Below are 13,384 nucleotides of genomic sequence, written 5' to 3' on the forward strand. Positions count from 1 at the left end.
TGGAATTACAGTGGTTACAGTTGCACGACTCTGAATATACTAACTCAACTGAATACTTTAAAAGAGTGACTTCTGGCCAGGCGCAGTGGCTCATGCCTGTAATTCCAGCACTTAGGGAGGCTGAGGCAGGAGGATGGATTGAGGCCAGGAGTTTGAGACCAGCCTAAGCAACATAGCCAGACCTTGTCTCTATTTAAATAAATAAATAAGCAAGCAAGCCAGCCGGGTGTGCATGCCTGCAGTCTCAGCTACTCAGAGGGCACAGATGGGAGGATTGCTTGAGCCCAGGAGGTCCAGGCTGCAGTGAGCTATGGTCCTGCCACTGCACTCCAGACTGGGCAACAGAGACCCTGTCTCTTTAAAAAAAAAAAAAAAAAAAAGTGACTTCTTAGCCGGGCATGGTGGCTCATAGTGAAACCCTGTCTCTATTAAAATACAAAAAACTAGCTGGGCGTGGTAGCGCGTGCCTGTAGTCCCAGTTACTCAGGAGGCTGAGGCAGGAGAAACGCTTGAACCCAGGAGGTGGAGGTTGCAGTGAGCCGAGATCGCACCACTGCACTCCAGCCTGGATGACAGAGCAAGACTCCATCTCAAAAAAAAAAAAAAAGTAACATCTATGATATGCAAATTGTCTTAATTAAAGAACTGTTTAGAATTTGAATTTTGTAACATGTTTTACCTATTTAAAAGGATGAAATTTTCAAGAGTTCCAAAGTAAAAAATGGATATAACCATGTAGATACTGGCTGTTAAAAACGATAAACAGCTATCCCTTTACAAGGCAGAATCCCAGCCCCAACCTTCAGAGACTCAGCTGCTTGGTGTGGGGCCCGGGAATCTGCATCTTCTCAAGGTGCTCAGCCAGGCCCAGACCCATCGCCCTAGAGGGAAAGAGTGGGGGAGTGGCACATGGCATGTCACGGCTCACAGATGAAGAGGGAATTTGCATTTCTCGGCACCGACTGCACAGCCGGCTCGGTGCTAAGTATTCTCCGTGGTGATATACTGCTTTTGCTCTGTTGCAGAAACCGCGAGTTGGATGTCACTGCTCCATTCCTCAAAAGAGCGGACTAAGGCCCAGCAAGGTGGGGTCAACCGCCCAACACCGCAGGTTAATTAGGGCTGAGCTGTCCGACTCCAAATCCAACAGTCCTTTGAAGCCTAGAGCTGCCCCGTCTTTCCGATGGCCCAGAGCTTACGTTTTCTCCTTGATCATATTCCATTTGGCACTTCCCTGATATCTGTTTCATGCTATTCTATAATTATCTTCCCCCAACGAGATTAGAAATTCCTTGAGAGCAGGGACCACATCTTCTCAAATGCAACCAGCGTTTCTACACCTAATGGCCGGCAAAGGCGCAGACATGGGCCGGAGCCAGGAGCTGCCTTCGAGGAGCCTGCAGTGCTCTTCCCAGGGAGATGCGGAGAGAGACCAAGTCTCGGTCCCTTTGCGGGAAGCAGCCCTGGTGGTTCCAGGAGCCCAGGCCGGAACCAGAAGGGACGACAAAGGCCCAAGTTCAAGGGTGAGCTTGTGATCAGGGCGAAGACTGAATGGAGCCACAGCCCTGCCCCGAGACCCAAGACTGAAGATGGGGGAGGGAAACAGCCTCTGTCTTTTTGGAGGAACTTGGACCCCTACTTGCTTCCCCCACCCAAAACTTACCAATCATGACCTCACATCAGTGCCAGGAGTGATGGCAGCCATGTGGGTTAGTCTGTGCCATCTTCCCAGGTAGAAGGACTGAGTTTGAGGAAATAGGGAAGGCAGTCCAGGCAGGGGGAACGGCCCAGGGAAAGCCCTCTGGGGGAGACTGTTCTTGATTTGGGATGGAAATGAGGGGTCTCTGGAGGTAACTGGCCTGGGAGCCAAGAGGTTGGAGAGCCTTGTCTGCAAAGTTGGGGCAGCTGCCAGCCATCAAGCCCTCCCCAAGAACTAGGACAGCGCATCGAGCTCCCTCTAGTGGTGGAAGTCGGGATGGCGCCACCCCTCCAGGAGCCCCCCTAGAGACCCCTGCATCCGCGCACCAGGATTTCCTAACCCAGGGGCCGCCTGTCATCAGCAGCTGCAGTCACCGGCAGCTCCTCTAAGAGCAGAGAGAACATGCACTTTGGAGTCAGACAGGCCTGAGCTCCACTCACGGCTCTGACGCTAGCTGTGTGACTCTAGGGAAGTAGCTTCACCTCTCTGAGCCTGTGTCCTCACTTGTACAGAGAAGAGTTCAAAAGATCAACTCCACAGGCTGAGTAGGAAAAATACTGAGATGCTGCATGTGAGGCATCAACCTAGGGCCTGGCAGATGGTTACAGGCTCAGGAACAGAACAACAAGGTGGGGAGAAACTGCCTATCCGTGGGTGCCGCCACACCTGCCCTGAACCACAGTGCAATACCTGGGGAGGGCGCTCAGCCCAGAAGACACAATTTGCAGGCTGGGCGCGGTGGCTCACTCCTGTAACCCCAGTGCTTTGGGAGGCCCAGGCAGGTGGATCACCTGAGGTCAGGAGTTCGAGACCAGCCTGGCCAACATGGTGAAATCCCGTCTCTACTAAAAATACAAAAATTTAGCCAGGTATGGTGACATGTGCCTGTAATCCCAGCTACTTGGGAGGCTGAGGCTGGAGAATCACTTGAACTTAGGAGACAGAGATTGCAGTGAGCCGAGATCACGTCACTGCACTCCAGCCTGGGCAGCAGAGCAAGGCTCTGTCTCAAAAAAAAAAAAAAAAAAAGAAGAAGAAGAAGAAGAAGAAGACACAACTTGCGGATGCCCCCCCACTCTGAGGGTCAGACTCTGGGGCTGGAGTAGGAGGGGTGGGGGCAGGTCCAGCAGCCTCCCCAGGTCCCAGAGCCCCGGCACAGGTGGCAGCAGACAACCTCCCTCCCTGTGGTGGAGAGAGCACAGATGGATGGCCCACCCCAGGGGACCAGCCCCCCATACTCACGTCATCAACCTTGGGCTCCGTCACAGGGACCCATTTGTAGATTCGTAGAGACGTGTCACCAACGGTCACCCATTTCTTCTCCCTGAGGAGGATGAGGAAGAGCCTGTTCATCGCTGGGGGACACAGGCCACACTCCCCTGGGGCTGAGAGCAGGCTCTAGCTCACACAGATGAGGGCTTGAATCCCAGCTCCACCCTCACTAGCTCGAGCTCCTGGGCAGGCCACATCACCAACTAAGCCAGGCTTCTCCACCCGTGACCCCACGTAGGGTGGTTGCCCTCTTCAGGCTGTTGCCAGAAAGGGTGAGGGTGGGGCTGCCATTACAAGGACTCCTACGGGTGGCGGGAGTCAGGCCCAGGTTCCTCCTGCGTCACTGCTGATGCCACCCAGCCAGTGGACTGAGCCACTCTCTCCCTTCTGGGCAGCAGAGAGGGCTTCAGGCCAGTGGGCCAATTCCTCTCGTGGGGGGTGGAGTTGTCACCAAGGACACCCCGGGGCTCCTCCTGCCCTCCTGGCGATGTGTCTGAGGTCAGTGGAGGCAGGAGCAGGCAGGCCAGGGCCGCCCACACTCTGCCGGAGGAATGCCCTTCGATGTGGCCAAGGAGAGCCAGGGAGCGGTGACCTCGGCCCGAAAGGAGCGTGCATGGCCTGAATCTGTGGGTGGCAGCCGGGCGGGAGGGGACCCGCACTCCTGGATCAGGGCTCCTAGTGACCCTGTCTGCAAGGTTGCCTAGCTGCATTACAAACGCCTGAAGGACTGAGCCCAGACCCCACTGTGAGAGGCAGGTTTGTGGATGAGACTGAGAAACTTACAAGCCACAGAAGGAAACGGGACTGGTTTTCATTCAAGGTAACAATGACCACCCTCTTCTCCACCACCGCCACTCCGCTCCGAGCCACCGTCATCTTCCAATTATTGCTACAACCAGCCACCTCCTGTCCTTGACCCCCTGCACTTGTCCCTTACAGCCCCAAAGGCCCAGCGGCCACACCCCTGAGGGGGCTGAAGCTCCGAAGAGCCGCTCAGAAGCCGGGCTGGGGTTGGAACCCAGGCTCCAAACTCGCGGCTCTGCCATCTCAGGAGACGTGTGAGGCCACCAAGGAGCCACTGATGGCTCAGCAAGGAGGCTGTTGGATTTGATGGCCCCACAGGGGCTGTCAGGCCAGGCGCACTCCTGGCACAGGCAACATAGCTGCCTGAGTCCTCAGCAATTTTGGTGACAAAGTTCCCCAGAACCAATAATTCTGTGCAGCAGGAGCGCCTCTGTCCATGAGCTGACTGGCACCTTTTTTTCGCCTCTCTGCCCAAACTCAGCCTTGGGTCACCCCTTTGTTGTGCACATGGCCCTCACATGCTGGTGTGAGAGGTTACAGGACTCCCACCCCATCACCACAGGGGTTACAAGATGCCAGAGCACACTCAAAGTCAGACAGCCAAAACCACAGACACCTCACCCCCAAAAACCCTGCCTGTTCAGGTCCCACACGCTCCCTGCCAGAGGACACTACGGCCGGCTTTTCTTATTATACCAATGGCTGTCCCTAGTTCCTTCTATGTGCCAAGTGCTGTGCCGGCTCTCCTGGCAGGAAATGGCAACTTCCAGCCGGGTGCGGTGGCTCACAACTGTAATCCCAGCACTTTGGGAGGCCGAGGCGGGTGTATCACCTGAGGTCGGGAGATCAAAACCATCCTAACACGGTGAAACCTCATCTCTACTAAAAAAAATACAAAAAATTAGCCAGGCATGGTGGCACGTGCCTGTAATCCCAGATACTCAGGAGGCTGAGGCAGGAGAATCATTTCAACCCGGGAGGTGGAGGTCGCGGTGAGCCGAGATCATGCCATTGCACTACAGCCTGGGCAACAAGCGTGAAACTCTGTTTCAAAAAAAAAAAAAAAAAAGGAAATGGCAACTGCCCCATTTGACAGATAAAGAAACTGAGGCACAGGGCAGTGAAGGTAAACTCATCTCCCAGAGCCAGCACTCAGACCCTTTCCCCAGCACAGCTGTTGAGCGCAGCCTCTCTGCCCCGATCCCTGCACCTTTTCACCCAGAAAAGATGTAGGAAAAATGGGTATCTAAGTCCACCAGCCAGTCTCCTGCCTCCTGTGGGCAGAGCAGACAAACCACAATGCCCGCCTTTCCCCTCCTCCATTCTGAGAGATCAGAAGGGGTCCAGAAGGGACAGGGTATTCCCGGGAAGAAGCCGGGTTGTTAGAGCGACCAACACAACAGCCATTGTGTGTCCTATGACGTGCCAGGCTCCACGCCAAGCACTTTACTGATACAGCCTCTGCCCCGGGATTCCCAACAGGCTATGAGAGGGGGATGACTGCCACCCTTTTTACAGATACAGAAACAGGATGCCCAGAGAGGTTACACCACTAACTTGGGGTCTCACAGACAGGAAGCGGCAGAAAAGAATTAGACTCAGGCTCGGACCCGACACCACCTCCTGCTATTCTGTTGCCCATGAAAACCAAGAATCCATTCTAAGGAGCGCTGGCGTAGCAGAAGCTGGAGAAAGAATGACAAATTGCCAGGACCCCATGCAGACTGGCCAAAGCCATTCCTTACTCATGAGCCCTGGACCAGCTTCCCAGTAAATCAGCCCATTCAAGGTTTGATTGTATTTGGGGGGAAAAAAAAGTAATTGACTTGTAACACACAGGACACCTTTCAGGGCAGAAAGTGTGCCGGAGATCTGGGCTTTGGAGCCGCAAATGTGCCAAGATGCAAGTTTGCAGCTGCTTCCCAGAGAGGCCTGAGGCCACTGCAGGCTATGAGCTGAATGCAGCCAGGCTTTTGTGCCTCTCTTTGCCCCGACTGGCGACCTCTTCACCAAGTTTCCGTTATCGTATTTCTAGGCATGGACATTGAGGGGGCTTTGGGACAGAGGCAAGAACATTAAGAACTCTATCTCTGGGCTGGACCCACGCTCAGCCAAGCAGCCACCCAGGAGGGACTGTGGAGCTCAGGTTTAAGGCATCGAGTGACTGCCCGGGAGGACATGGGATTTCACAGCCATTAGACACATCAGCTGGGCACACGGGTTCAGCGGAGCAGCTGAGGTTTCTCACAACTGCCTCCCAAGACCATCACCACAGAACATAGCCCTCCCCAAAAAAGGGCATTGCTCCCCTCCCCCAATGAGGGTATTAAGCTATACTCATCACTTATTTTTTTTTAATTTTTCAATTTTTTTGAGACAGAATCTTGCTCTGTGGCCCAGGATGGAGTGCAGTGGCACAATCTCAGCTTACTGCAACCTCCACCTCCCAGGTTCAAGAGATTATTCTGCCTCAGCCTCCAGAGTAGCTGGGATTACAGACACCCGCCACCACGCCCTGCTAATTTTTTGTATTTTTAATAGAGATGGGGGTTCACCATGTTGGCCAGACTGACGTCAAACTCCTGACCTCAGGTGATCTGCCCGCCTTGGCCTCCCAAAGTGCTGGGATTACAGGCTTGAGCCACTGTGCCCAGCCTATTTTTATTTTTTTGAGATAGGGTCTCACTCTGCTGCCCACGCTGGAATGCGGTGGTGCGATCACTCATTGCAGCCTCGACCTCCTGGGCTCAAGTGATCTTCCCGCCTCGGCCTCCCAAAATGCTGGGATTGCAGGTGTGAGCCACCGCCTGGGCCCCGCTTTATATTTAGGGGGGCAAACAACTGGTCAGCAGGCGTGTTTTGTTTGGCCTGCACGGTACTTTAACAATTTTGAATTTGCTGCCAAACTTAAACAAGCAAAACAAAACAAACCAGCTTCCCATAAAAATCCAGACTTCTGGTTACTCTTGAAAACACGACCTGGGCCCACATGCCCCGGGGAGCAGCAGCTTGCCCAGATGGGCTCTGGCCCCCTCGGATGCCCTCTCTCTTGACACCTGTAGGCACCAGGTCCAGAAATCACCACAACCCCCAGGCCAAGCCCAACTTGCTGCAAAGCTGGCCCTGGGGTGTCCCGCGCCTCCTGTCCTGGCAGCACCGTAACAGCACCCTGACTTCAGCACCTCTCTCTTCCCGTCACACCTGGGCTCCTGGAAAGAAAGGCCAAACTGAGGTCCCAGCAATAGGAACACAGCCTCAAATGCTCCTCCCCGGCACGGACTCCTATATAAACGACAAGTACCCATCTCAGATTCTCCAGGCTAAGGCCAATTTCCAATGTTCTCCTGGGTTCAGGTCCAAGGGCCAGCCAACAAGACCGTCTCAGGGCAACCCGCTGCCCAAGGGGACCCTGCTGACTCCCTCCAGGAAAGCTCTCATCCCCTCTCCCTGCACTCACTCCTCAGGGCTAGTCCCTGCCTCCTCGGGAGCCTGACCCATGGCTGGCCTCACCCCAGCTAGGCCCAGGTCCGCCTGACCTGTCATGTGCCCAGTAGGAAGGTCTTCATGATGAAACTCCCAGAGGAGCTGAGGTGAGGGAGGCGTCAGGCCCAACCTCCACCTCTCCTGGGACAGACGGGAGGTCTTCTGGGTACAGACCCTTCTCAGTCCTTACAGCAAGTCGCTGAGGGAACCCTTGGACCAGGCACTGAGGGGTCCGGGCATAAGTCTTCTTTGTTTTCGTTTTGAGACGAAGTCTCGCTCTTGTCACCCAGGCTGGAGTGCAATGGCGTGATCTCGGCTCACAGCAACCTCCACCTCCCGGATTCAAGCGATTCTCCTGCCTCAGCCTCCTGAATAGCTGTTATTACAGGCACCCACCACCACGCCTGGCTAAGTTTTATATTTTTAGTAGAGACGGGGTTTCATCATGTTGGCCAGGCTGGTCTCGAACTCCTGACCGCAGGTGATCTGCCCACCTTGGCCTCCCAAAGTGCTGGGATTACAGGCATGAGCCACCGCGCCCGGCCTTGTTTTGTTTTTAGAGACAAGGTCTCACTCTGTCACCCAGGCTGGAATGCAGTGGCACGATCGTAGCTTACTGCAGCCTCGACCTCCTGGGCTCAAGTGACCCTCTGGACTTAATCTCCCAAGTAGTTGGGATTACAGGTAAGGGCCACCATCCCTGTCTAATTTTTTTTTTTTTTTTAATTGAGATGGAGTCTCTCTCTGTCACCCAGGATGGAGTGCAGTGGTGTGATCTTGGCTCACTGCAACCTCTGCCTCCCAGGATCAAGTGATTCTCCTGTCTCAGTCTCCCGAGTAGCTGGGACTACAGGTGTGCACCACCATACCTGGCTAATTTTTTGTATTTTTAGTAGAGGCAGGGTTTCACCATGTTGGCCAGGCTGATCTCGAACTCCTGACCTCAGGTGATCCGCCCACCTCAGCATCCAAAAGTGCTGGGATTACAAGTGTGAGCCACCACGCCTGGCCTAATTTTCTTTTTCTTTTTCTTTTTTTTAAATTAAGACCGCGGTGGCTCACGCCTGTAATCCCAGCACTTTGGGAGGCCGAGGCATAAATCACCTGAGTTCAAGACCAGCCTGACCAACATGGAGAAACCCCATCTCTACTAAAAGTGGAGCCTGTAATCCCAGCTACTCAGGAGGCTGAGGTAAGAAAATCGCTTGAACCCAGGAGGCAGAGGTTGTGGTGAACCGAGATCACACCATTGCCCTCCAGCCTGGGCGACAAGAGGGAAACTCCATCTCAAAAAAATGAAAAATAAAAATAAAAAAGAGATAGAGTCTCACTATGTTGCCCAGGCTGGTCTCGAACTCCTGGGCTGAAGCCATCCTCCCATCTCAGCCTCCCAGAGTGCTGGGATTACAGGCGTGAGCCACCACACTGGGCCTCCAAGCCTATGCTGCAGCCCAAGCCTCCGTCTCCCACCATCTCCCGGGCCCCTTCTCTCCTCCTCAGCACAGGGCCGCCGAACCCTGGCCCAGTTTCCCAAAAGAGGCCCACCATTTTGTTTTTCCTTCTGCCATCTTCTGCTCACTTCACACTGCACCAGCCTGTCTTGCTGAAACACCAGACAGAAAGAAGAGAAATGAGAGGAAGGCCACAGCTTTTTCTGGGGGTCAGGGAAGCGTCAGGGGATGGTGTGTGTGGGGGGATAATTTTAGGGGTCACTAGGGCTGAGGAGAAACCCACCCAAGGCTCACGGGCCAAATGGTCTGCCAGACACCTCAGCTCCCCTCTGGGTAAAACAATACAGGATTCCTTGTTAAATTTCCATTTCAGATAAACAGATAATTTTGTAGTATAAGTATGTTCCAAATATGGCATGAGACATACTTATACGCAAAAACATTTATTTTTAAAACATTATGCCTTGCACTCCAGCCTGGGTAACAAGAGCGAAACTCCATCTCAAAAAAAAAAACAAAAAAAAACATTATGCCGAGGCGGGTGGATCACAAGGTCAAGAGGTCTCGATCTGGTCAACATGGTGAAACCCCGTCTCTACCAAAAATACAAAAAATTAGCTGGGCATGGTGGCGCTTGCCTGTAATCCCAGCTACTCAGGAGGCTGAGGCAGGAGAATTGCCTGAACCCAGGAGGCGGAGGTTGCGGTGAGCCGAGATCGCGCCATTGCACTCCAGCCTGGGTAACAAGAGCGAAACTCCGTCTCAAAAAACAACAACAACAACAACATTATTTCATTGTTTATCTGAAATTTGAATGTAACTGGGTGTGCTGTATTTTTTCTGCTTAAACCTGGCAACCCCACCTCCCCGCCAGTTGTGAAATGCATGCTTGGTGGCCACACAATTAATAACCCAAAGTTTCGTGGGCTGAGTCGAAGACCCAATCCAAAGGCACGGAGAAGGTGGGCTATGGCTTCTCAGGGGCCGGAGAAACCAGGGCAGTAAGTCCAAGGCTTTCACTTAGAAGGGGCCAAAAAAAAATCAGAAAGCCAAGTTTCTACAAAGTCCACCTTACAATAGGGACAACCCTGAATAAATGCTCCTCCTGCGCCCGTGGCTCGCTGCTTTTGGAGGCGTGACCTCACTGGTCCTCAACAACCCGAGGCGACCCGGAGGCCACGCACAGAGCCCCTGGTCACCATGGTTAGAGAAGTGACAATGATACGCCCAAGGTCACGGCAAGGAAGTGAACTGGAAGCCCGACCTCGAGATCCCAAAGCCTGAGGTCTTCAGAGGACACGATGTGTTGTTTCCCCAAACTCAGGGAGGCGCAGAGGCACAGCCCCCCTCCCTCAGCCCCAACTACAGGCCTGGTCCCCGTGGGCTCAGTGGGCTGGAAGGCCTCCAGGCTGGCCGCCCTGGGGCCCGCGGGGTGGAAAGCCCCATCTCTCCATCTGCCCTCCCTGCAGAGCAGCTGGCCGCCCTGCGGGAGCAGCTGTCAGGGTGCAGGAGCCTCTGCCCTGCCGGGAACCTGGGGCAGGAGGCCCCACCACGCCTCCCCGAGCAGAGAAAGGCGGCTTGCCGGCTGCTTCCCAACCTCCAGGCCGGCGACAGAAGGGACCCAGGCACAGGCACACCAGTTCTTTCTTTGCACAGGAGCTGAGGCGAGGAGGGGAGCCACTCCAGGGTTCTCACGGGGAATCCCACAGTGGAGGGGGCTGCGGGTTGTTTTCCAGCATGTGTGCGTTGGCCTGCAGCTGTTTCTGCCATTTTTAAATGGCTCCAGTCGGGCACCCGGCGCCCTGCGCACCAGGGGAGCTCCCGAGACACCGACGACTTAGATCTCAACTTTGGAAAGCCTCCCCTTCTCTCGGTTCTGAAAATTCTTTGTCCCACTGGAGCCAAACCCAGCCCACGGCCGGGCATCCGGCCATCGCAGCCAGCCCTTTCCATAGGAGGCCCCGGAGCACGTGGACTTTATTGATTTTCCTCTTGCCTTTTTTGTTGGGTTTGACTCAGAAAGGACAGCTAACTTGTGACACCGCCACACCGGAGGCTCGCCCCCAGTGGCTTTTAGAGACCGTGGCACTACTTGAGAAACGACACCCCTAAACGTAAACATCCCTTGCCACGGGGCCTGCCCCGCTTCCAGGCTCGAAATAAAGGGTCGGGACGAGCCCGCGGGCGCTGACACTCGGGGCCAGCATCGCAGCGGCTCCTCTCCCTCCGGGACCCCGGTGAAGGCGTGGGAAAAACATAATAAAGTTGAAATCAGGGAGCGGGGAGTTTTCAACAAGTCTGACCCAACCTGGCGATCTGCTCGCGCCTCGGGCCTGGCCCAGGGGCCGATTCCGAGCAGACCCCGACGAGGTCGCGGAGGTTCGATCCCCTAAATGACGACCCGGCCACGCCGGGCGGACGCTAACCGGAGACCGAAAACCACGCGCGGCCGCCGCCGAGTCCTCCTCTCTCCCGTGCAGGGAACAAAAACAACGGCTCCCTCCGCAAAACAAACACGAGCTCCCGGTGTGGAAAGGCAGCCGCGGCCCAGGACCAACGGCTTCTGGCCAAAAACATCTGCTGGCCCGAGCCCCCCGCCCGGGGCGCCGCGCAGAGCGGGGTGGGATGTGGGCACCCCGCGCCCCTGGCCGCTGGCTCCCGGCGCTCGCCCCCATCTTTCCTGGTCGCCGAGAGCCCTCGCTCCAGGCAGCCCAAAGCGCTAAATTTAAACGGCTCGCGCTCTGCAAACTCCGCAGACTCGAGGGCGCCGGGCCCGGGAGGCGGGAGCGGGCGGCCGGGCGGGCCGGGGCCGGCGGAGGGCGGCGGGGCGCGGGCCAGGGCGCGCGGGGAGGAGACGGCGGCGGCGGCGGCCCGCTCGGAGCCTGCACAATGGAGCTCGCGCTCTCCCCGCCGCCGCCGGCATCGCGGCCCCGGCGCGCGGGAAGCCGCTTTCATGTGACTTGCACAAAACGAAATGGCTTCTGGGGCCGGCCCCGAGCCCCCCTCCCGGGAGCCAAGCGCCGCGGCGGGGGCCGCCCGCCGCTCCAACCGCCCGGCCCCAGCGCCCGCCGCCTCCGGGCCGCCGCCGCCGCCGCGCCAGGTGGGCGACAGGAGCGAGCGCACCTGGGCAGCGGCCGCGGCCCCCGCCTGGCGCAGGTGACCCGGCTCGCGCACCGCCCGCCCGCCCGCGCGCCCTCGCCAAGTCCCGGGGCCCGCGGCGGGGCCGGGCCGGGGCAGGCGGCTGGGGCGCTGCGCCCCGCGGCTTTCTGGAGCCGCGCTCGGGCTTGGGGCGGCCGGGGAGGCGGCGGGCGGCAGGCGCCTCCGCTTACCATTTGCGCACTTTCTCGATCGCCGCCATGACCCTCTTGATATCATCTTTGGCCCGGCTCCTGGTCTCGGCTCGAACCGACCTGCCCGACATGGTTCCGGCGGGGAGACGGAGGCTGGGGAGCGCGCCCGCCGGGTCCTGCTCGCGCTCCGCGGCGGCCACACTCGCGCCCGCCCGCCGCTCACTCACTGGCGCACAGACACTCGCACTCTCACACGCACACACTCACACACACATACACACACACATACACACACACACACACACACACAAAGCCCGGGGCCGCCGCGCGCCCGGCCCAGTGCGCAAGCGCCGGGCGGCAGCTGCACCGAGCAGGGGGAGCCGCGCCGCCGCCGCCGGCAGTGCGGCCTCCGGGAGCCGCGGCCACCGGGCAGCGCCCCCCGGCCTCCAGCGCCCCCAGGGGGGACGCTGTCCTAGGGAGGCGGCGAGGGGCGCGCGGCGACCCCCGGCTCCGGGCGCGCAGCGGGGGCGGACTTGCAGACGTGCGCGCGGACCCTTCCTCGGAGGCCGCAGGTGCTGAGGGGTCCCTGGGAGGCCGCCGGTCTGCGGGGCGCGGGGGCGCGTTTCCCGGGGAGCCGGCCCAGCCGCCCCAGCCCGGCCCCCGGAGCGCGGCGGCGGGTGCGGTCAAGTTTCTTGCGGGGCTCTTGACTTCTCCGAGTTGAGGGCGCCGGTTCGGGACGCGAGGTGCTCTTGGAAAGAGTTGGGCATCGCGCGTCTCCGCTGGCCCGCGGCCCTGTTCGAATGCGAGCTAGGAAGTCGCCTGCCCCAGGCCTTGTCCTTTTGGAACACCGGGTTCGTAGGAAGGTGCCTGGGGCCAGGCAGACCACGAGAGACTCTCGACCATGCGTCCTAAAGAATTTTCTGCTCAGGAAAAGCTCGATGATGATCAGCATCGTAACAGGGATTCTTCCTCCTGCCCCCGCCACCTCAGAAATAAAGCGACAGGGTCTTCGCTGGGGTTCACCAGAGGACCACGATTTCCCCTTAAGACACTCCTGACTTCAGTACCAGACTGAGACCAGGCGCTGCTGCTGCCCAAACGACCCTAGCGGGTACAAGGGACTAGTCCCATCTACAAGGAGGACTTTTGAGGCCTCAGAACAGAGCCCCGGAGAGGAATCTGCGATGATCAGGGTAACCTGGGTGCCGCATCTTGGTCTTCAGCTACAGCGGAACTGGCTGGACCAGAGCTAACGCGCGCGCCGGAAATGAAGTGGGAGACTGAGAGTGGCCCGAATGTCATGCCCTGGGCCTGCCATTTCACAGCTGGGGAAACTGAGTCCTGGGAATGTTAAGGTTGCAGCCTTAAGCTGTCGCTACTCTAGA

At 57.4% G+C, this 13,384-nt stretch overlaps 1 protein-coding gene across 4 annotated transcripts in view; it reads right to left on the bottom strand.

Moving 5' to 3' along the window:
* Positions 1-12,342, bottom strand: part of BCL7A (BAF chromatin remodeling complex subunit BCL7A) — a 38,233-nt gene extending 25,891 nt beyond the window's left edge. For 2 of the 4 annotated variants that reach the window (XM_021673390.2, XM_021673389.2), the window contains exons 1-2: positions 12,039-12,342; positions 2,942-3,023 (exon numbers count right to left, since the gene is read on the bottom strand). In XM_021673390.2, the coding sequence (XP_021529065.2) occupies positions 2,942-3,023; positions 12,039-12,130 (174 nt within the window). In that variant the 5' untranslated portion in view covers positions 12,131-12,342. Of the gene's footprint in view, positions 1-2,941; positions 3,024-3,754; positions 4,586-8,803; positions 9,248-12,038 lie in introns of those variants that run through there. The other 2 variants (XM_012476948.2, XM_012476947.2) reach the window with 2 other exon arrangements.
* Between the last annotated feature and the right edge of the window lie 1,042 nt (positions 12,343-13,384).

Source organism: Aotus nancymaae, unplaced genomic scaffold (genome assembly GCF_030222135.1).
Source record: "Aotus nancymaae isolate 86718 unplaced genomic scaffold, 86718_ANA_hifiasm-v0.15.2.pri h1tg000021l, whole genome shotgun sequence".
Taxonomy (NCBI): Eukaryota; Metazoa; Chordata; class Mammalia; order Primates; family Aotidae; genus Aotus; species Aotus nancymaae.